This window comes from Rana temporaria, chromosome 5, assembly GCF_905171775.1.
Source record: "Rana temporaria chromosome 5, aRanTem1.1, whole genome shotgun sequence".
Classification (NCBI taxonomy): domain Eukaryota; kingdom Metazoa; phylum Chordata; class Amphibia; order Anura; family Ranidae; genus Rana; species Rana temporaria.
In genome coordinates this window covers 246,035,113-246,060,182 of record NC_053493.1, presented here as the reverse complement: position 1 = coordinate 246,060,182, position 25,070 = coordinate 246,035,113, and the positions used below count along the sequence as shown (strand labels likewise).

Here is a 25,070-nt window from a genome sequence, read left to right as displayed (position 1 = left end):
GACAAGTTTTCGCTCACTTTTTTTTTTTCCTGTGTGTTGTGTGAGCTGAGGTGAAGTCCCAGGCAGTACCTTACAATTGTTAAGAGATGCATGACAACCTGGATGATGAGAATATTACTGCTGATCCCAGCTAAGCCAAAGGTTCACTTTCTATTTTGTTAACACCTCGGATGCTGGTTGTTGGAACATGTATTTGTATAGGCATCAAAACTTTCTGTACTACACCACGACACAAACTTGGAAACGATTGGGTTACAAAATTAATGAATAATATTATAAATAAATGCAAGCTCTAGCTTGAAAAGAAAAAAACAGGCCAAGAAAGCTTTGATTTAACCCTTTAATCCATCAAGCAGATTTGGCCATACATGCATGCGGAGAGATCTGCACACAAATCTAACAACCTAAAAGATCATTATTTATAACAGGAACCTGCTCTGCATGGTGTTTTCTGGAACCTCCAGGAGATAGTAAAAAAGGTTCAAACCAATTGAGAAAATGATTAGCAGAGTAACATAAACACCCCCTCCTTGGGACTACATGTCCCATAATTCCAAGCATCACCATAGCCACTGTGCATGCCTGCCCAATAAATGCCTCCTTGGCTGCATTTGCGTGTTGGCACAGGCAACATAAAAGCATTGGTTTGAAGTCTCTCTCTCTCCTGGGACGGTGACTCCATAGGACACTGCAAGGAAACAGAGCCACCTGAACACCTACGACCTGGCGAAGCGACCTTTGGTTCGGCTCAACTAAGCAGAAATGCAAGCTTTTATGGAAGAAGCAGCACATAAGCAAAGCAGTGAGGTCAGCTGCTGCAACTGATATTAAAATGTTAGCGTTTGTTAACACTTTAATAAATTCTTGGAATTCTTCTGCCTTTCACATCATCAATACCTTACATTTGGCCATGTGATCTCTGACAAAGAAAGTGACAGTGTCTAGGCAGATCCACCGATTGGCCAGCTGTGCCTAAACATTCATCTCCCAAGTCCACCTAACAAAGACTAAATGACCGATGGGATTTTCACTGTAAAGTTGAAGAATTCCCGTATTCCAGAAGAAATGTATTTCTCTGTAACATTTTTTCAGATTATTGTGTGGTTGGGTGGTGTCCAGACAGACCTGCCCAATCAACAGCTGCCTGATCGCTACTTCTCTGCGAAGATCACATTTTCAGTTTTAAGCACTGCATGTGACTGGCAATGGTGGGCAGAAGATGCTGGTCATGTGATTGGCAATGGAGGGCAGAAGATACTGGTCATGTGACTGGCAATGGAGGGCAGAAGATACTGGTCGTGTGATTGGCAATGGAGGGCAGAAGATACTGGTCGTGTGATTGGCAATGGAGGGCAGAAGATACTGGTCATGTGACTGGCAATGGAGGGTGGAAGATACTGGTCATGTGATTGGCAATGGAGGGCAGAAGATACTGGTCGTGTGATTGGCAATGGAGGGCAGAAGAATTGTCAGGATTCAGTATGGACGTGTCCAACACCTTTTTGCAGTTGCTGAGGTTCTTATTTATTAAACACATTCTTATGAACATACAGTGCAATTCAACTTCTATATATTTTTTATGTATAAATCAAATTAAGAACAATATGCAGAGCAGTAATGACACTGCTGACTTTAGGATACAGATTTCTGAAGTTGTGTGTATTTTTAGGCATGCAAATATGAAAAGAAGAGGTGAATGTCAAATTATTTTCATTAAAAATGATTATGTACATTCTGAGAGATAGTATACAAGGACACGTAGGCATTTTCAAACCTTGAAAAAAAGCCAAAAAACTATTCCGTTTGCAATATTACAGTACTAAGCAGACGGAATTCACCTGAAATTACCTTAGGAGGAGTTAGTGGGGAGCTGAGAAAGCCAGGTTTGAGAATTTAAGGGAACAGGACTCTTATAGCAACAGTACTAGTTCTAGTAACAATAATGTCCATGCATGTTACCAAGTCACAAATTCCTCCCACATCACGGCAATGCAAAGTATAAAGCATAAAGGAGTAGGAAGGAAAACAGCACTTTGCGTGACATCTAGTATTTCAAGACAACTATGTGATGTGATAGTGGAGTCAGTATTTTAACATTAGATTTCCTGTACTGCCATCTACACTGTACAGCATTAGAAGTCAGAACAGAGAATCCTAAACTGGCAGCAATAACGGCAACTATATTTTTATTTAGATTTTATTGATATTTGATCTAATTTTTTATATCATCAAGTATTTTACGTTTTCTTTCATTTTTATAAAAAAAACAAAAAAAAACAAACACACATTATTAAAATTCTTTTTTCCTATAAAAATAATAAACATGGTATACTTACCTGCCCTGTTTCTGTAGATTTGCACAGAGTAGCCCAGATCCTCCTCTTCTCGGGTCCCTCTTCTGTGATCCTGGCCCCACCCTCCTGTTCTGTGCCACCCACAGCAAGCAGCTTGCTATGGGGGCACCCGAGCTGAGTCACAACTCCCTGTGTCCATTCAGACACGGAGCCCCAACTCGGCCTGCCCCCTCTATCCCCTGATTGGCTAGCTGACTTTGATTGACAGCAGCGGGAGCCAATGGCGCCACTGCTGTGTCTCAGCCAGTGAGGAAAGAGATACTTGGATGGCTGAGACACTTGTGGACATTACTGGACAGAGAGGGACCTCAGGTAAGTATTAGGGGGAGCTGAGAGGGGCTGCTGCACACAAAAGGCTTTTTATCTTAATCCATAGAATGCATTAAAAGGGGAAGTCCAGCCAAAGCTGGTTTGGCTGGACTTTGCCTATGGATCACAGGAGTGCAATTCGTTTTGCACTCCTGTGACCCGTTCTCACCAGAGAGCTCTCTGCTGATGTCACGGATATCAGTCCAGGCACTGCGTCATCCCAACAATGGGAGTCTGGATCCACCAGGTGCCTGGACTGACACCCCACTTAGCGAGCCGATGAGAGTCTGAGCTGGCCGCCCCCTCCACAGCTCAGCGCTCCCATGAGTGAGGAGGGAGCAGAGCAGAGAACGGTGCCTGACAGTCTACAGCTCTCATCGATGTTCGATCGCCAAGTTCTCAGTGCAGAAGCACTGGGGGACCGATGCTGCATCCACCTAGGTAAGTATGATTCAAAAAATACAAACCAATACTTCTCTTGCAAGATAAAAAAAACCTTCTGCCTTAACAACCCCTTTAATTTCAAATATATATTTGTATAACAATTTAAAACAGTTTATTGATACTATTTTTTTTTTTTACTCTATTCCAAAGGCTGATTTTTTTTTTAAACATGTGACCAGCAGCAGTGGACCAGAAGCAGCTCCTGCTTATGAAAGATCTGGCTGGGGTCATGTGACAGCTGTAAATCGATTAGGAAAAACTCAGTGTCATTATCCATATACAGAAATACAATGTAAATTAACCATTGTGGTTTTAGTATCACTTTATTCTGGCAACATGGGCTACAATATGCCTGTAAAATCCTCATTAGCTTGACCAGCAATTATGTAGTGTGATAGCCTGGCTTAACCATTTAACTCAGTTTATACATTCGATCCACCCTTGCACTGCACAGCTGTAGATGAGTCTTAAAGGAGACTGTACAGACTGGAAATTGTGGCAAGCTGGATATGTTTTGCTATCAGATTTGGCTAGTTCATGCTAGGTTCTTTGCCCTTCCCTTTTGTTTCATAGCTGCTAGAAAAACAAGAATTGTTCATTTTGGCAATTATTTAAGACACATTGGCGCTCCCAGGTAATCATTGCTCATTTCTGTGCAGCTTTACAACCAAAATCAAGTAGTCACATCATGTTTGGCAGTTAATCCCAAGTACTGGATTACATCTGAAACCAGCCAAAGAACTTCCCAGAATGTAGCTAAAAGGTTACATGGCTCAAGCATACCTGTACAGTTATTCTATCACACGTCCTTCACCTGGTCTGCCACTCACCTGTGCATGTTCCCATTAGTAGTGAAGGACTGCCCACACATCGAGCATCTGTAAGGCCTCTCTCCAGAGTGGACAAGCATGTGGCGGTCAAGAGAGCTTGCAGAGCTTAGCGCCTTCCCACATATACTACAGCTGTGGTCTGTGCCTCCAGTGTCAGTGTTGTGCTGTATGAAAAAAAAAAAAAAAAAAAAAATTGTCTAATTTTATGTTACAGCTTATTTCTAGTAAAATATATATACCCCAAATAAATGCCCATCCAGATATCTCTCCGTCAGTATCTAAATCAATAAGGATATTTTTCTGCATAGAAACTGAGCTGTGTGATTGCGATGCATTTTTACACTGGCTGGTCAAATATTGAGAGTCAGAAACGTACAGGACTGTGTAAAACAACCTGTATACGCTATGCAAAAAACAAAGCCTACTGCACACACATGAGAAATTACATGAATGTATCATCCCTGGCCCAACAATTTAGTCAAGGAGGTTGATGCCTGGATAAAATGACACCAGATATCTGGTGGGAAAAGTGGATGACCGCATTTTCATGGGTAGAACTGCGATCCCTATGAAAAGGAATAATTAATTTCCAGCATTTCACTTGCTTATTACTTAGCATGCAAGTATATTATAAACGTGAAAAAATGTATTGGATGCAATGCAAAGGTTTCATTCATTTTCTTTTACAATAGTTCTACAAAAACACACATTTTATTTCCATGAGCTAAAGTCATTTGTTACCTGACGAATGTGCATAGTAAGTTGGTGTTGGGAATTACAGTTTTTTTCACACAGTGGGCATATGAAGGAAGACTTCTCCTCCTTAGATTCCTGATAAAAAAAAAGAAAAAGAAAAGACACTAATTAGAAAACACGTTGATAGCATAAACCTACAACAAATTAGTAGATTGCAAACCTGCTGAACAAGAACAGATTTCAAAACAGAATTTCTGCTAATAACATTGTAGGTGGTAATTTATGTTGTGGTGAAAATTGTTTGCCAACAAAAAAAGTTCTTTTAGTTTATTATCAGTAAGGATGACCACAGACGGGCTGACGTCTTACCAGGACATCAGCCAAATTGTATTCCTCTAATATCTACTGCTACTTGCAATACAGGCATTTCATCCGCATTTTAAAACCTCACAAACGCCTGTCAACGCTCTGTATCAATTATGTCCATTGCAGCTGACACTGTAGTTCACATAGTCATGTTGCTTCATGCCAAAATGTATCTAGTATGTAGCGTACGGCTAGCTTTACTGCTGCCCAAACACTTTTGTTTATGTCGATGTTAACAGGCCACAAATGCCTCACAAACATGCCTATGACGTTTTTAGCACATATGAGATGTGTTTAGAAAGCGTTAGGCCCCTTGTGCACAGGGTGGCCTCCGTCAAGCGGATCCATCTGTTTAGCGGGGGAACGGTCTGATGATCCTGCGCTGAGCAGGCGGATGATAGGTCTGTGTCCACTCCGCTATGCGAAACGGACACAACCCACGGTTGTATATGGGGCGGTTGGATGGAAACGGGCCTGTCCGTTTTCATCCGATTCGGTAGACCAGGCATCACTAAATGGCGAACTGTGGACTGAGAGACTGTTTCATCCGGACCTGGTCACACTATTTAGGAGCCGCTTCTTTCCCTCCAGCCTCCTCCACCATTACTATAACAGCAGAGTGGACAGCGGGGGCCAGAACATTTTTTGAGTGAGAGTGGAATAACAGCACATCATTGAACAGAGTGTGGGAGAGGTCATAACATTTCTGGATCAGGTGTGGGAGGTACAGCACAGCATTGAACAGAGCGCGGGAGCTACTGGGGTTACGTTTTTGAGTTAATCCAGCAGGTGATTGGATACCGGACAGTGCTGTGTGTGTGTGGGGGGGGGGGGGGGGGGTAAAGAGGGACAATGCTGTGGAGGGGAGCAGTGCTGTACTGTAGGAGGGGGGATTAATGTGAAGAGGGCTTACTACTGGGGGAGGGGGGTTGTGATGTGAGAAGAGGGAAGTGCTGTTTGGGGAGATGTAAAGGGGGGGTGCTGTGGGCACAGTTCTGCTGGAGGTGATGTGACGGGGCAGAGGACAGTATTGTGGGGCAGGGGTGGTGATTTGAATGGGGGGGGGGGGTTAAGGACTGCTGTGAATAAAGTGGGTATGTGATGATGTGATGTGAGGTGGGTTCAATACTCTGAAGGTGAAACTGATGTGAAAGGGGGGGGACGACGACTGAGGACACTGATGCAAGGGAATGTGATATAGAAGGAGAGGAAGAAAATCTTACTGGTCAGACCCACGTGAATTTTAATTCGAACACCCTGTGCTAGATGGATAGGGGGTGGATCCCCATCTGTCTGTTTTTGGCAGCCTGGATCAGATTGGCTGCAGGCTGGTGTAAACAGACACATGACCGTTTACATCCATCTCCCAATGCGGGGTCCGATTGGGTCCGCCTGAAAGACAGACAGGCAGACCCGATTGGTCCACGGATGATAGTACAAGAATTCCATACAATAGAAAACTACGCCTGGCAAACATTCTTTCACATGACACAAACACTTCGAAAACGTGTGAAAAGCACATAATGGTTGCATCTTAGCGCAAAAGGCATGTTAATAGGTGCCCATGGTATCTAAAAAATTTAAAATATATTTAAACTGCTTTTCTAAGACATCTGCAATGAAAAAATAAATAAAAATACTATTTGTACATTTCCATGTTATTTTCTTGATACATGCTGTATCTTTGTATTCTCACTAAATGTTAATAAAACATTTTGTAAATGAAAAAAATGTGGAGGCTGTCATTGCCAATTCTTTTGAAAATGCTATTTGCCTGATTGTCGCTCAAAAGTATTGAAGACATTTGGTCAGCATGGCAGCCAGGCAAACAGCACTTTCATTTGCAGTGGTCAGCAATGGCATCCTCCATATTTCCTTTGAGAACCTTTACACGCAGGCTAAAAGCAAGTATTGATAATACCAAAATAAAAGTTTGGCTGCCAAAACTTGCTGTCTAATTGGCCAGAAAGTCAGTAGGATGTTTCACACAAAGTCATATCTTAAACCTGCACATAGACTTTTCTCAATCCCAGCCATCCCCCAGCCTGCTGTGAAACACTGCCTCCCAGTGGAAGCATTCCTGTGAAACAGCAATTTATGTGTTTTTATCTTTTTCTTTATTTTTTAAAAAAAAGCTTTGATTGTCCAACGCAGTGCATAGACAGTGAAAGCACTCAAATAGACAATAAACAGTAAACAATAACAAATATCATTTCAGACGTCTCTTTTAGTTATTAGATAGTTACAAGAAAAAGTAACACAATTTTTAATTAATGAAATGGTAATCAAAATCAGTAGGGTATTTGGCATGACCAATGAATAGTACATCAAAACATAATTACAATGGGGTAAGGGTCAGAGGGCAAGCTATCCATCTGCCCAAAATGTTTTAGTTATTTTCTGAGTGTCAAATGTGAGTTTATATAAACGGTAGAGAGTCATCAATTTCAACCAGAGGGGTCTCAATGAGGACTGTGATCCCTTCCATGATAATAAAATAGACTTATAGAAAAGAATAAATAATAATAAATAATAATAAAATAGACATAAAAGTACAAGATGCAGAGTGGTCTCTTAGCATGAGAGGGCACAGGTAGATCACCAAAGATGCCCTGGAGGCAGTTTTTGGGGTGTATGATGTTTGAAAGACCTAGTGCAGAAGAAATAAAAAGGAGTCTATATCCATCCAGAAGTCCTAAACCAGAGATATGCAATTAGCGGACCTCCAGCTGTTGGAGAACTACAAGTCCCATGAGGCATAGCAAGACTCTGACAACCACAAGCATGACACCCAGAGACAGAGGCATGATGGGACTTGTAGTTTTGCAACAGCTGGAGGTCCGCTAATTGCATACCCCTGTCCTAAACCATCGGACATGTCCAGAAAAAGTGTAAGAAGTCAGCAGTTTGGCCACATCCTCTAAAACTTTCAGCGGTGGGGGGACAGCCTGGCAGGGGTGAGGTGGGAATGGTGAAAGATCTTAATGTGTAGAATGTGGTCCCTAGAAGATATAACTGACTACTTATATGTGTTGCTAAATTCAGACCAGTCAGCCTCCGTGAAAGGAATGTCCAGGGAAATCCACTTTGCCTGTGCAACCCGGAATCTAGGGTTACAGTCAGTAGTGAGGTGCAGCATAATACATGGAGATTAGTGGGGTCTTGTTGTCTCAACATTTTCTCCAGTGGAGGCACTCTGATAGGATCATCTAGAGCAGTGTTTCTCAACTCCAGTCCTCGGGGCGCACCAACAGGTCTTGTTTTCAGGCTTTCCATTATTGTGCACAGGTGATTTTATCAGTTTCACTGCCTTAGTAATTACCACAGCAGTTTGATCTGAGGGAAATCCTGAAAACATGACCTGTTGGTGCGCCCCGAGGACTGGAGTTGAGAAACACTGATCTAGAGAGCCAAACTGGGTGCGAACAGCATGTCGAAGCTGGGAATAGTAAAATAGGCAAGTACGCGGTAGGTCAAAGTCAATGCGCATTTGAAAAAAAAAGGACTTGAAACCATTTGTATTGTATAAGTGACATACAGTAGATATTTAACCTCTTTAGAATACCAGCGCTGTGCATAGAAGGCTTGTTGTCCGTATTTAATCTGTATGCTACTCTAGCTATGACAACATTATACTGTGAAGAGTCAATGCCATGGTCTTTACTCTGTACTGTGCAAAAACTTGAATAAAAATGATTGAAATTAACGAATACCAGCGCTATGGCTAAGGCAGCGAGTATAGTTCCTAAATGTTAGGATTGAACCACAAGGAGTTGTTGGGGGAAGTCGACCACAAATCTTTGGAAATTTTTGCGACAAGCGATAGAAATAGGGATAGAAAGGTACAGAACATTGACGTGCCCGTACACAACCCCTATATATAATATTGTGGAGGGTTTCGAAGGAGGAGGCAATAGCTCCCTCTGTATTTGCGCAAGCATTCGCTGCAACCGGGTGTAGTCAGTCATGCATATGGACCAGTAGGGATGCCAGATAGTATAGGTCAGCGATAAGCAATTAGCGGACCTCCAGCTGTTGCAAAACTACAAGTCCCATCATGCCTCTGCCTCTGGGTGTCATGCTTGTGGCTGCCAGGGTCTTGCTATGCCTCAGGGAACTTGTAGTTCTGCAACAGCTGGAGGTCTGCTAATTGCATATCCCTGGTATAGGTAATAGTTAGGAAACGCCAAACACGGTAGATGGGTTGGGAACCTTAGTGTTTCAAGTGCCACCCTAGGGGGCCGCCATTACATAGGAATGCCGTGAAGTTCGTGGCAATATGCTTGAAAATGCATATGGGAATTTTGCAGGGGGGTTGGACAGAATGTATAGTAGCTTAGGTAGATAAATCATTTTAAAGTGGTTGGAAGTTACACCTACAGGTAGGCCTAGATTAAGGCTTACCTGTAGGTGTTTGCAATATCTCCTAAACCTGCACGGTTTAGGAGAGATTTGCCAAAAAGAATAAACCGATGTCTACATCAGCGCAGGTGCACTGAAAATGCCGGTTTTATGAATCGATAATGCCGGCTTTGACGGCTCCCGTACGCAGTGACGTCATCGCTGCTCACAGCCCAGGAGCCGCGATAGCCGGAAGTAACCTTCCGGAGAGATGTCTGCGGTCGGAGGGGGAGATAAGACGGCTTTGATCTAAGGTAAGTAATTCATAATGCGCTAGTATGCCTTTGTCTTGCAGGTTTTTATATATATATAAAAAAAAAAAAAAATCTGTGTTTACAACCACTTTAAGGGTGTTGCCCCTGCCCATAGGGCCCAGGGGTAAATCCATCCAGTGTTTTTATAGTTTACAAAAAAAAAAAAAATTCTACTCAAATATTGCTCTGGCATGTGACGTCCTATGCAATAAGAGTCATAACAGATAAAAGTTTACAAAACTTTTATGAACAAAATTATTTTAGCTTTGGAAGGAATTTATGGATACAATTTGGATATATCTATCTTCAGCAGGATAAATAATCATTTTAGTTTTCTGCACATATTTCCTGGCCAGATTTATGTACGTATTGCCGTGGATTTTCCTTTACATCAGCATATTAGCTAAAGACAGAGCAATTACTGGCTCACCTTGAAGTGAAGAACTGCACATAATCTAGGCCATTGCAGCAGATGGCTGTTTACACAGGAGTTTATCATTAACAGAGGACCAAACTTTCTCTAATACCAGCACAGGAAAAATAGGATGGGAGATGCTAGTGTTACTACAGAAGTTTCTGCTGTGAGAAAATGGCAGAGAAGAAGGAAAAAAAAATGTGCTTTTATGCCATTACAGAGATGCAATGGATTAACAGAGCATGTAGGGTTTAGGGGAAGAAAAAAAAAACAAACACAGTCAAACAAACTGAGCTGCTCGGAGCTTTCCTTTTTTTTTTTTTAACACAAGGAACAAGATTTAGGTTCCATCTAAGTTTTTGACAGATGCCCATGAATGACCCATTCTTCTATTATTAATGCATCTGATAATTGCGCTCTGTTTTGTATCATCAGCTGACTTGCAAAATGTATTACTTCAACGATTATGATATTCTTTCAGTGCATGGAGCCAAACAAATTCCTATAGCTGATCAGATTTACTGCTACTATATATCATAACACTGATACCAACTAGTCAAATCGCTCTATCCAAATTATTAAACTAAAGTCCTGCTTATACTTGTAGTGCCGCTCCAAGAAAAAAAAAAAAAAAGGATGATATATATTGTCTCCTTAGTGCTCAGGAATTGGTGCCCGCATGAAATATCACGACCATCCAGTAGTGTGTAGTATGCTTCAAAAAATTGCCCCTCTCCCAGGGCAGTCTAGGTTAGTAACATGTATAAGCAGGCCTCAGCCTTGCACCACTCCACAAGCCATGCCATCTGACAGGTTTCGTCCCACCCACTGGGGCTTAGTCAATAAGGTGGATGGGGCGAAACATGTCAGAGGGCGTGGCTTGTGGAATGGTGTAAGCCTGAGGCCATCTCACACATGTTAACAACTTAGAAAAATCACTGCTCTCGCTGTCCAGTCTAAGCATTAAACAAAAGAAATTCATTTTAGACTCATCATACTGCCATCAAAAACACTGCATGTAGAGTATAGTTTTTTACACATCTGTATGCAGCTGTATAGAAGGCTACAGGCCCATTCACCCAACTGCGCCTGGCAGCGCAATGTGTTCAGCAACGTGAAAAAAATAATAATGATAAAACAAAGCTACGTCCAAGGCCATATCTAAACTATATTTTACGCTGCAACTAATGTTTATATCAATGCATGGACCCTAAATAGGCCAGTGATCATCAACCCTGTCCTCAGGGCCCACTAACCGGCCAGGTTTGCAAGACAACTGAAATACATCACAAGTGATATAATTTGCTGCTTGTCTGCATCTCCCCAAGGTAATACATAAAACCTGACCTGTTAGTGGGCCCTGAGGACAGGGTTGAAGACCACTGCTATAGGCTACTGCTCAGGGCTGACATCTAAAATCAACAGCAGCAGGGCTGACAATTATTTGATTACACACTAAGCCTAGGCTCACACTATTGCGATGCGGGAACCATCTCCCTCAAAGGCAGTTCACACTGCCTTCTGTGAACTGCTGTGGGTGTCAATACAAAGTTAATGACACCCCCAGATCGGTTCGCAGATCGCAGTGCGAACTGTGAATTTAGGCAGGCAGTGGATCGCATATGTGTGAACATCCGACTCGATTCCAGTGTGTGTGTGTGTGTGTGTGTGTGTGTGTGTGTGTGTGTGTGTGTGTGTGTGGGGGGGGTCGTGCACCTTTTTTATGCAAATCCAATGTGAGTATGGCTGAATTTGCATTGCACAGACATCGCATGTGACCAGCATGTGATGTCTGTGTTTGCAATAGCGTAAACCCAGGCTTAAGGTTTACCCATCGTCCCTAAAACACAAACATAACATGTGTAGTGCGTATGGACAACTTTTTACACAGGATCTTGCTGGCAGCAATTCAATACAGCGGTGTGAATAAGACCTTATAGGTACAACACCATTTTATGACTATAGAGACTACATCACAATATTGTAGCCTGATGCTACAGACAGTTTAACCTTTTGTACATTTGACAAGATTTGGTTTATTGACTTGGCAAACCTTCCCTACCTGATTTCTTCTGCCAATTCGGTTTGGAGGTGGGCATTTTCCCAGCGATTTAGTGTTCTGAAGATTTGCCCCATTTTCCACAACATGTGCTGTGCTCATCACTGCTGACATCATGGCGTTTACAGATGACAGGTCGTTTACCTCTGATCCATTGAGAAGGCCGCTTGGTTTCACGGGATCTTTTACAGAGGCTATAAAACAGACCAGCACTCAGATATTAAACTCATCCTGTTGCTACAATGCTTAAGAAAAACAAAACAAATCGAACATCTTATTTGTCCCTCATTTTCAATACCAATTACCTGCATTACACAGCCACACTTATTAAGTGTTCAAACTAGTACAACAGACATCAAATGTGCTCCTAGACCCAAGCTGTTTTTGGCCAGATATGAGTGGCAGCAGACCTAATCCATCCCACTTACTGATCTCTGGGGATGAATAGATCAAATGTTTTTAAAACTATTTTGCAATAGAAGCCAGTTGCAGAGATGTCCTCTGACTATTCACCTCCCTTCTGTCTAGCCATAAACAGGCATGTGTGGGCAATCTTAGCATACATGTTATGGGGGGAAAAAAATTACCAGAAATATCTTTTGGCTATTGGATCATACCCACACTTCGAACATCCCTCTGAAATACATAGGATACCTATGTATTTCAGAGGGATGTTGAAAGTGTGGGTATGATCCAATAGCCAAAAGATATTTCTGGTAATTTTTTTCCCCCCATAACATGTATGTAGTTTGAGGGTTCTAAGTAAAATACAGATTTTTAACTTGTAAGCAACAAGTGTCAGAAAAAGGCTTAGGCCCGGATTCACAAAGCACTTACGCCAACGTATCTCGAGATATGCCGCGTAAGTCTAACTATGTGCCGTCGTATCTGTGCGCCGTGCCCACAATCTGAGATACGCCTAAAAATATGCTTCCGACGTAACTTGCCTACGCCGTCATATCGTGGGCGCATTTTCCGCTCCCATAGATTTTCTATGCACATATGCAAATGAGGGGGATACGGTGATTCACGAACGTAGTTGCGCCTGGCGCATTATATACGTGGTTTGCGTAAGTCCGGCGTAAAGTTATTCCCCATATAGGAGGCGCAACTCATGCAAAGGTATGGACCAGGGAACAGAGCCATCGTATTTTACGTCGTTTATGTAGTACGTGAATAGGGCTGGGCGTAGGTTACGTTCAGGTCGTAGGCAGTGATCCGTCGTATCTTAGGGAGTAGTTCCGACGTGATTCTGCGCATGCACACTGGGATGCGTCCACAGGACAGTGCATAGGCCATACGTTATTCGTATATTTATGATGCTCAATCCATCATTTACATTGGGTCACGCCTCATTTGCATGGCTCACGCCCACTTCCACTTACGACGAGTTACGACTAAGAAACCCAGTGTAGATTTGGAGGCAAGTGCTTTGTGAATTCGGTGCTTGCCTCTCTGCGCTGTGTCGGCGTAGCGTATATTCGATACGCTACACCGGCATAAATATGTATATGTATGTGAATCCGGGCCTTAGTCTTTAAAGCGGAGGTCCAGCCGATTTTTTTTTTTTTTTTTTAAAGCCAGCAGCTGCTGACTTTTAAAAAATGGACAACAGTGCGTTTCCCAGGAGACAGAGGGGGGGGTAGTGGCGTAGACTCCCACAGGCGTCTATGCCCGGAAGTGGGTGCAAATACCTGTATTTCCTTATAGTCACCTATTAGTGGAGTAAATTAGGGTATGGGACCTATAACTGAAGTTTGGAGATATTTTTTGCTTTTAATACAGGCCACATTTAACAAGAATAATAAAAAAAACTTGAAACTTGAAAAGTGGAAAGCAAAAGTGTATGCACAAAACTGAATTGGGCAGATATGTAGAGGCCAAAGGAACATGCTCACTTATTTCACAGGAATACGTTACCTCCTTTCTCATTAGCTGTGAGTTCAGTCATGGTTTGAATGTCTTGTCTAACACTGCTATCTGTCATGATGGTGGCAGAGACACTGTATCTTGAGTCAGCAGCAGCTCTCTCCAACACTGAAAATGAAAACATGCATGTCAGTGCGGTAGCAGGCAACTTGAAAACAGACATTATTTGAATGATTTACATAAACATACCATTGCGCAGTGACAAAAGAATTTGACCATATTACCAGGCAACACAGGTCTGTACTGTCAAGCCAAGGTATGATTTAGCCTACATTCAGTGTCATGCTATGCGATCGGTAGACATGCTTTGCACGAATCATCGCTATGAAAGATATACTTTGCTGGAAATTGCACCAGAGACGCAGTATCTATGTCAAGATACACTTTTATAGTATGTGATTGTAGCCCAACAATGATCAGATCCAAAATACCGTATATACTCGAGTATAAGCCGAGGCACCTAATTTTACCACCAAAAAAAATGGGAAAACTTACAGACTCGAGTATAAGCCTAGGGTGTCCATCTGCATGCCTTTACTGTGTCCATGTGCATGCCTCACTGTGCCCATGCCTAGACTTACGTTTAACATGGGAGTATATAGAAGGGGTGCCCCGGCTTTGAAAAATTGGTGCTCCCCCGCCGTAGGCCCCCCCCGACAGAAAACTTGTAGAGGAGAACTGGGGCTACATGTGTGCCAAGTTTCAGGTCCAGGGGACCTATGGCCGGCCAATTCTTTGTCCCCAAAGTTACCAGAGAAATGACCGTTTAACATTGGAGTCTATGGAAGGGGTGCCCGACTTTGAAAAATCAGTGCTCCCCGGCCGTAGGTCCCCCGGACAACAAACGTGTGCGAAGTTTGGGGTCCAGGGGACTTCTAGCCGGTCGGTACCGGGTACCCAAAGTCTGAGTTCAGGCGCAAAAAAAGGTGACTCGAGTACAAGCCGAGGGGGGCATTTTCAGCACCAAAAAATGTGCTGAAAAACTCGGCTTATACTTGAGTATATATGGTAACCTGATCTTCGATTTGCAATTAAAGAAGTCTGATTGGAAGAACAACTTTTGTTTCTCCAGTTTTCAAGGGATCAAGTCATTCGTCCAACTTTGATAGGTGCCTTGGATGCTGATCTAGTGTGGTCAGCAGTACACCACCCTTCACTGTCCAAAGCTGCCCAATGACGAGACAAATGCCAAATGAAGTCTGACTGACAGCAAGATAAGGGGGTCATTATGGGAATCATCTCTGGCAGCAGGCATGTGGTGAAGACAAGCACCATTATTTAAAATAACACAAGCCACCAGCTAGTCTTTCATTGTGATCTCTGTTCACAACCCATATTTTCAGAAAATGCTCACTTTTGTTGTTGTGAACAAGCACAAGTTATACATGTGAAACCGGTCTACCAATGTTCCTGTAACGTCCTGTCTACATCTTTTGGCACCTTGACAATAATACTATTCTACAGAAGTTTTTCCTCCAATTGTGTACGACCAAAGTTTTTCTTCAATTATCATCGATGGTGGTGAGCCGGGGCCAGCATTGAGGAAAGCTTTATCCACAGTCTGAGGCCTCGTACACACGACCGAGTTTCTCGGCAAAAACCAGCAAGAAACTTGCTGTTTTTTTTTTTCTTTCCCGAGGAAACTGGTCGTGTGTACACTTTTCTACGAGGAAACTGTCGAGGATTTCGTTGAGCCAAAAAGAAAGCATGTCTTCCTTTTCCTCGATGGCAATGGAGAAATTTGGCTCGCCGAGATCCACGACAGCCTAACAAGGAACTCGACGAGTAAAACGATGCGTTTCGCCCGTCGAGTTTCTCGGTCGTGTGTACGAGGCCTGAGTGGTGTTGCACTCCTTCTGGACATGCTCACATCTACCAGCAGGAAAATTAGTACAGAGAAGTTTTTATTCTTCAATGCAATGCATGGTACTTTGGTGGAGGAAAATGCAGGTGTTATGGTCCCAAGTCATGAATGTTGCCAACAGCTGCTCATTTCAAGGGCCAATCCCAAGGTTTGGAAATTTGTCTCTAGAGATGTTTTTAACCCACCTCTTGCTACTGGAAAATCCTCTATAGTTTGCATGCTATATATATTCTTACCATCTATTCAAACAGGCTTGATCACTCATGAGGGTACAATCTTTTTTTTATATTCGATCCTCAGGTCACAATACTTACACAGGCAGATGAAATTAGAAACTATTCTGACAAAAAAGAACCCACATGATCTAGATTACGTCCAACATGTGATATTTCAGCTTGTGGGGAAAAAAAATTGAATGTATAAAGTGTGCGAAGTTCTGCAAAGTTAAGTACAGGGAAACAGCAACTCAACGTTCATCAGTGTTTTGCCACTGCTTTAAAAACATAACATCAGGAAACAAGAGGATGCAGGGAGGGCCACGATAGTTGGGAGGAGGGAGAAGGGAAGTAGCGGCTGACTAACTGCAGTCACAGCTCTGAGTCATGTAGACGATGAAACCAAAGCACACGCATACATGCAGCACAATACATTAGGCCTATGGAGCCCCAGCCATCTCCCACTGATGTGAAGTGTGCTACTCATGAGCTCTCCCTCTGGAACAGATGGGAAGAAGCATACATGGCTCAGAACGTACAGGAAGGAGGGAAACCAGGATGTGCAGCATAAGGAATGTGACTGGAAGCCAGAGTAAACCCATTGCTGCCAATGTTACCGACTACCCCTGATAGCAACGGGTTAATATTCTGGGCAAATTATCACATATAAGTCAAGCAAGTCAGTGAAGCAGTGCAACGATCAAACATCCTGGTTTTCCATGGACAAGGGTGCCAATTAACCCAGCAGCGATGACACCAAGTCTTTGTTAGCCTTTACAGAGTTGTTTTTTTTTTCTTTTGAAACAGTTGACAAAGGTGTCTTTCTACTTTACAGTATAACTGTTTAGTGAAAGGTTAACACTTTATGTGACAGGTACGGACTTCTTTTCTCAGGACAAAGAATGTTTTAAGCTTACAATAAAATATACTGTATATACTCGAGTATAAGCCGACCAAAAATATAAGCCGAGGCACCCAATTTTACCACAAAAAATAAATAAATGGGAAAACGTATTGACTCGAGTATAAGCCTAGGGTGTCCATCTGCATGCCTCACTGTGCCCATGTGCATGCCAAACTGTGTCCATGCCTCACTGTGTCCATGCCTCACTGTGCCCATGTGCATGCTTTACTGTGCCCATGACTAGACTGACGTTTAACATGGAAGTCTATGGATGGGGTGCCCGGGCTTTGGAAGAAAAAAAAAAAAAAAATCGGTGCTCCCCAGCCATAGGTCCCCCAGCACAACAAACTGCGCATACTTGTAGAGGAGAAATGGGGCTACAAGTGTGCCAAGTTCTGGGTTCAGGGGACCTACGGCCGGCCAGTACCGGGACCCCAAAGTCACCAGAGAAATTACTGTTTAACATGGGAGTCTATGGAAGGGGTGCCCAGCTTTGGAAAAAAAAAAACAGTGCTCCCCGGCCGTAGGACCCCCGGACAATAATCTTTGCACACTTGTAGAGGAAGAGTCAAGCTACATATGTGCCAAGTTTGGGGTCCAGGGGACATATGGCCGGCTGGTACCGGGGTCCCCAAAATCCAGGAGATCAGGCACAAAAAAAGTGACTCGAGTATAAGCCGAGGGGGGCATTTTCAGCGGAAAAAAAATGTGCTGAAAAACTCGGCTTATACTCGAGTATATATGGTATATATTCTATCAACATGGGCCCTTTATTAAATAGAGTGCCAATTCTTTAAGTAAATCTGACTCGAGTACAGGTAACTTGTACCAGGAACCCAAAAGTACCAGTTTCCTATCTCTATTGTGCATCCTCACTTTTCTGACCTGTAGCCGGAGCCCTGAAAACAACCTGGTTCTTCCTGATACAAGACATATCCCTCTTCCAATTGCCTCCCACAATTCAGCACTTACTGTCAAATGGGGGTCAGTAGGGGGAATTCTTAGCTTTAGGCAACTGTCAAATGGTAGTCAGTATTTGCATAACTCTATGCAAATACTGACTTTCAAAGTCAAGACCCTACAGCAGTGGGTAAGGGCAACAGGAAAACATCAAAAGGAGGAGGAGCATCTACAAAGCCCGAGCCGTTTGTGGCTACCCCGAGGGCTAATTAAGTAAAATTTGTACTGAGCACTGGTTTACTTTTAGAGCTTATGCGAACCACAGTAACCAGCAAGAGCAGAATTCACTATGAATTACTGCTATTAAGCAGTAGTAATTACAAAATGACATCCTTTACTAACACACACAGATGGTCTCTGATGTGACCTGCTATAATATATATTTATATCAAAATACACAACACACCCATGCAAAACTACACAAATATTCACATTAAATGATGATTTCATTACAGTGAGGGCATGGTGATTTTAGATTTTAACGAAAAACTATAACAGGTAAAAGCACAACAATTTTTAGTTAATATTGGAAAAGCACAGCCAGGGACATATATAATGTTCCTCCTGTTAGAAGAAAGTAGAGTAAGCATTTTGAAAGATTCTCTACAAAATGTTAAGCTTGCCATACTGTACATGGTGCAAATTTCGGCCAATTCCTGCTGAACCAGCTGACTTTCGAGCTGTAGATGGCGCTGTCACAGCCACCCCCCTGTTTGACAAAAGCCGATTTTTAAATAGGAGTTGTCAAAGGAGCCTGATAGAAAAATGTCAGAAAAATAGTGTCTGCATCCAGCATTAGATGTAGACACTGTTTGGGTATTCTGTCACATATGGGTGATGGCTGTCAGAATACAAAAACCTGGCAGAAGACACGGTTTAGCATGGATGGAGGATTCTATCAGATCTATATGTGTATGGCTAGCCTTAAGTTGTGCAATAATTTTCCAGCATGTAGTATTATCTCAAAGTGACTTGTTCTGTTTTGTTAACCTGTTACATGTACCTCCACTTGTGTTGAGAAAAGATCAGTAACATTTCATGAATGTTACAAATCATTGCGCACTGCTACCTCCTGCTGTTTGGAAGAAACTCGCACCTATCCCCCCCCCCCCCCCCCAAGTCCAGCTTCCTGTTTGCCAAGTAGGAGGGTCTGCCTATCAGACAAACAATCAGTCCCAGTGTGGTGATAAGAGAAGAACTGATGGAAAAAAAACAGTAATGCCCTGTACACACGATCGGTTCATCCGATGAAAACGGTCCGATGGATTTTTTTCATTAGATATCCGATGAAGCCGACTTTCATCAGTCTTGCCTACACACCATCAGTTAAAAAAACGATCGTGTCAGAACGCGGTGACGTAAAACACAACGACGTGCTGAGAAAAATGAAGTTCAATGCTTCCACGCATGTGTCAACTTGATTCTGAGCATGAGTTGATTTTTAACCGATGGACGTGCCCACAGACGATCGTTTTTTTTCTATCGTTTTTTTAACCATCAGATAATTTTAAAACAAGTTCCTAGTTTTTTCACTGATGGATAAAAAAACGATGGGGCCCACACACGATCGGTACGTCTGATGAAAACGGTCCATCAGTCCGTTTTCATCAGACAAACCGATCGTGTGTACGCGGCATAAGGAGCAAATGAGTCAGTTGTGGTCCCTTTCTATTTTATCGGTTTGTAATTGATATAATTAAAGGTTTGTTGGGCAAGGTATGTCTTTTTGCTGATGATACAAAAGGTTTGTAATAGTGTTGATATCCCTGGAGGTGTCTGGAACATTCTTTAACATGGAACATGATTTGGTATTGCTGGAAGATTGGTGGAAACTGCAGGTTCTCGTGTGCGGACCTTAGAGCTTCCATGTAGTGCTCAGGGTTGGCTCATTCCATCTCCCACCTTTTTAATGGACTACCACAGAGTGTGGCATACAAGATAGTAAAGAAGTGTGAGGCATGCCCTATTGGGGAAGATGCCAAAATCTGGTCCATTGCTTGGAAATACTGTGCTATATACCGTATCGGCATATAACATGCACAGGCGTATAACACGCACCCTAACTTTAAGAGGGAAGTTTCAGGAAAAAACTTTCCACAGCCCCCTGCGTATAACACGCAGGCACAGTTTACCCTCTATTTTCAGGGTAAAAAAGTGAGTGTTATATGCCAATAAATACAGTGGGCCAGATTCAGATAGATGAGCGGATCTTTAGATCCGCGCAATCTATCTGATTTAAGATCCGCCGCCGCAAGTTTTAGAGGCAAGTGGGTAATTCACAAAACACTTACCTCCAAACTCGCGGCGGCGGATCGTAATTCCTCCGGCGGAATTCAAATTCCGCGGCTAGGGGGAGTATACTATTTAAATCAGGCGCGTCCCCGCGCTGATCGAATAGCGCATGCGCCGTCCGGAAATTTTCCCATCGTGCATTGCTCCAAATGGCGTCGCAACAACGTCATTGGTTTTGACGCTTACGTAAATGACGTCCATCCGTATTCGCAAACGACGTAAAAAATTCTAATTTCGCCGCGGGAACGACAGCCATACTTAACATTGGCTGCGCCTCATAGAAGCAGGGGTAACTATGCGCCGGGAAAACCCTTACGTAAACGTCGTAAAAAAACACTCCGTCGGGCCCGCGTACGTTCGTAAATTGGCGTATCTCACTGATTTACATATTCTCTGCGTAAATCAGCGAGAACGCCCCCAGCGGCCATTTTTAAATTGCAGTTAAGATCCGACGGTGTAACACAGTTACACCTGTCGGATCTTAGGCATATCTATGCGTAACTGATTCTATGAATCAGTCGCATAGATATGACCGGCCTAACTCTGAGATACGACGGTGTATCAGGAGATACACCGTCGTATCTCTTTGAGAATCTGGCCAAGTATATGCAGACAGCTGTTCTGCTGAATTACCATTTAAATAAACCACAGAACACTGGTAAATCAAGGCAAGTGATATCTAGATGTATCAAATGCTTGCCAGTGTTTTCATAAATCGCATGTATTACTATACAGGATATTAGTCTGTAAAACATGAAGCCAGTCTCAGTAATGCAACTGAAAAGCTATTATACAGAACTGTAGATAGTCATTCTGTCTCTTAAACAGGGAACACCCACTTCACAGACCATCATCTGCGTATGTGTCATTTTTTAAGCATGCAGAGTTGCTTGGACCGGTTCATCTCATATATAGAGACAGATACATTCTTTTCAGGTGACAGACTAGAGAGAGTGTGAAACCATTGGATGATGCACAGGATAGTGATGTTCGTGAATGAGGAAAGCATGTAAAAAGAAGAAGATGACATCATGGCTGAAGTTCCACAGGAAGTATTTGCCAACTGACCTTCAACTACCAGGCTGCTCCCTGGCTGCTGGAAAGGCTGGAACTGGCAGGGCCCGGTCGAAAAGCTAGCTGGCAGCATCCCTTCAATTCCTCCTCCAGCTGGGCACCAATACACTGCAGTCTGATGGAGAGAAGACACAAGATACGCATTTAATCCATATGTTGTGGCACACAACTAGAAAACATTAAACCAGGCATGGCATAGTTCAGTTCTATCCACCTGGCTTATCAACTAAAGTGCAACTCCAGTCGCAGTTTGAGAAGTTTTCCAATCCTTCCCCACTGTACAGAAAACAATACAACAAAATTTCATTTGAGTTACACTTTTGTCAGTAAATTGTACCAAGATCAATGTGACACTTCTCATTAAACCTGAAAATCACACAAACCACATATCAGTCTACAATGAATGCTGTTGCTATATTAGCACACTGCCGGCTGTCGTCATTACTACAATTTCCTTTTACCATCTTGGATACATATTTACAAAGATAATCTTAATGAGTATCCCTTACTGTATTTCACCTGTCATTGAATTTATGGTCTTATTGTAGGGGAGGTCTTGTGTTTCCTGTTCTGGTAGCAGCTGTGTCTAGGACATGAATTTTGAATACCATGCCCACATATGAATCGCACGAGAATGCACTGCATGATTCACACCGCATGCAAAAAGCACTCAATTTGCGATTTGCAGTGGGTGTCAATACAAAGTTAACAACACCCAAGACGCATTGTTTGCCCGCACGGCACTTGTCAAAACACACTGCATCCGGATTACATGGTGAAAAAGAAGTGCATGTACTACTTTTAGTGTATAGTGGTGCAATTTTAGCCCATTCAATTTGAATAGCTGCACCGCACGGAACCGCATGTGAATAGCATAGGATCGCTCATCCCATTCCTGATACATTCACGTGCAGGCATGGTGGCCCAAAAAGGAAAATCTCCTTAATAAGGAAATCAACTGCAATGAAAACGTGACAGGGAATCTAACAAGTATTTGCTCTTCTATACTCTTGATTCGATTCTTCTATTCCAGAGATCTTTAGGTCCGAGGTAGGCCATACATGATTCTTTTTTTTCACTCAACCATCGTAAATGAAATGAATGCCATCACTTCCATTGAGCCATTATCTTCTGCCAGCAAGGAGCCTTCCCCACCAGCAGAATACAATGATCAGTGTTGCCGGTGATAGCCGGCAGCACCGATCATTCAGGAAAAAAACAGACTGGTTTGTTCTACACAAGTCAATCGATAGATCAGCTTGTGTACAACCAGCTAGCCCATACATGGATTGACATTTTGGCTTAGTGGCGAGTAAACTGAATTTCAATCCACACAAGCAGTGTGTTTAAACGCATGCATGTTAAGGTGTTGAGTTACAGCCGCCTAAAAAAGTGAACGGGCTGCCTAACGCAACAACTGACCAAACATTGAGCCTGCTGTATTTTTGCTAGTGCAGAGCATTATTACAAGTTCTAGTGATTCTGCAACACAGGTGGCATCGTAGAGCACCAAAACATGTAGCGTGCATTACCGAGCGACAGTGTAGTGAATGGGCCCAAAGACTAGGGCCCGTTCTGGAGATGAAATCTCTTTGCTAAAAAGATGTTTAATAGTGGTGGTCAGCTAAAGGGCAGCAAACTGAAATCAATATTCTGCTAAAGAGATGACTGCCAACCAGTAGCCATTTTCCTCAGTAGCAATGAGATTTAATCACTCGTGTAGGCCTAACCTTTGTGAGACAGCATCTAGAATTAGTTGTTGGCCCCACAAAGGTCTAATGACTGGCTGTGTTCTAATTACCTCTCCCCCATCTACAGAACTTTAAAACTTGGGAGTATTTCTTCAAGGGTTTTAAGCCTCGTACACACGATCCGTTTTCCAGACTGGAAAACTGAGGAGAGTTTTTGGCCGGGAATCCTGACCGTGTGTATGCTCCTTGCAGTTTTTCCCGACGGGAAAACTGCCCAAAAACCGCCGGACAAAAAAAAAAAAAAAAAAAAAAAAAAAAAAGAGAACCAGTTATTTTTTCCCGCCGGTAAAACTGGCAAACTTTTGCACGCCGGTTTTTGGCAGTTTTCCTATGGGAAAAACTGTGATGGAGCATACACACGGCCGGAAAAACCGGGTTCTCGGCTTTCCCCTCGGGATTTCCGACGGGAACTTTTCCCGTCAGAAATCCCGCACGTGTGTACGGGGCATTAGAATATTTACATGAGGCTGTCATATATCATTTACATGGTACTTCATTCTTAGTATCCCAACAGAGACTTTGTCCTCTACTGGATGCAAATAATAGACGAAAGGTATCAGCTGAGAACAGATCAAACTTCTACATAAACAATGCTATCTCCCAAGGATGTAGCTGGTACCCTAGAGATAGCCAAACAATCACCCAAATCTTCAGATTGAACAAAGGGAGGCCAATGTCCTTTAGATTCTCCATTAAAATAATACCCCATGTGGACTCCTCTTAGATAAAAGGTGTGTATATTATTTTTTTTGCAAGGTTTTAGAGAAAGCCGAACACGTGACCAGCTGGGATGTGCGCTGGCTTCGATATTTTAGTCTGTAGTTAAAAAAAGGTTCAGCTAAAGTTTTGCCTAGCTATGCGCTTTTATTTAGCAAGATACAAAACATACAAGATGTTCTGTCAGTCAGCTTTGCAAAAGTGATTTCAAGCATTGTGACACTGCGCAATGGAGAAATCAATGCAGTACTTCTGGTTTGTCATGTGAGAGTCCGAGGATGCTAGAGCACATTCCTAGTCAAAGTTCACAGAAATGAAATGAGGAAGGCAGACGATGGAGTTATCAGAAAAAAAAAAAAGAAGAGCTAGTTCCTTCATAGGTCCTTTTGCTGCCGAGCAGTCATTGCAACAAGGACAATACTATCAAAGTTTTCACAATCTCCGATATGCGACTTACTTAGAGACCTACAAAAACTTACAGAGCAGAGGAATGCCTGGAAGAGCTGTAGCGCGTGTGTGTTAGAAACATACTGGAAACATTGGCACCATCATCTCCTAAAATGCTGAAGTCTCTAAAATGTTCCACTCCTTACTCCGACTATATACTTGGAACTAATTTGTGGCTGGCGAAATTAGGTTTGATAACATTTTTATTTTACCTAAGTAAAGAAAGTCTGGATTTGGAGAAATATGCTTGTACGCTATACGTAGGTATATGCAAGTACCAACGCACAGCCATCCATTACTATAGGAGGCTGTACGCAGTACCAGGGCTTACACAGTGCAGAAAAAAGCCAGGATTTTACATTGTATGACCCCAATGTGCCCATGTGCATGAATCACAGAAACCATTCAGGCCGGGTTTATACTGGTATGGCACGACTGTTGTAGTACGACTTTCATCCTATGTTGCTCTACAACATCGGTCCTACTTCCACCCGACCTGAATGAACAGGATAAGCTTTTGCTCTGACTTGTCCTTTGACCAATCAAAACAATCCCAGTGTGACACATTCCTTTTACTGCTGCTGTAATCACCATGTCAAATGTCACAAGTTGGACCAAAGTAGTGCAGGAACCTTTTTCAAAGTTGGACCGTCTTGTGTCGGACCAGTTAAAAGGGCAGGTTCACCTTTTCAGAAAAATCTGTAAGGTGAACCTACACTGGACCCCCTCCCGCTGTACCTGAAGTCAACGATCTCCCGCACAAACACATCGTAAAGCCACTTTACCCGG

General features: G+C 42.8%; 1 protein-coding gene across 3 annotated transcripts in view; it reads right to left on the bottom strand.

Moving 5' to 3' along the window:
- RREB1 (ras responsive element binding protein 1) overlaps nucleotides 1-25,070 on the bottom strand; it is a 133,971-nt gene that overhangs the window by 34,666 nt on the left and 74,235 nt on the right. For all 3 annotated transcript variants that reach the window (XM_040353672.1, XM_040353674.1, XM_040353673.1), the window contains 5 exons: nucleotides 21,361-21,481; nucleotides 14,049-14,165; nucleotides 12,132-12,322; nucleotides 4,679-4,768; nucleotides 3,938-4,101 (listed from right to left, as the gene is read on the bottom strand). In XM_040353672.1, coding sequence (XP_040209606.1) covers nucleotides 3,938-4,101; nucleotides 4,679-4,768; nucleotides 12,132-12,322; nucleotides 14,049-14,165; nucleotides 21,361-21,481 — 683 coding nt within the window. The remainder of the gene's footprint in view (nucleotides 1-3,937; nucleotides 4,102-4,678; nucleotides 4,769-12,131; nucleotides 12,323-14,048; nucleotides 14,166-21,360; nucleotides 21,482-25,070) is intronic.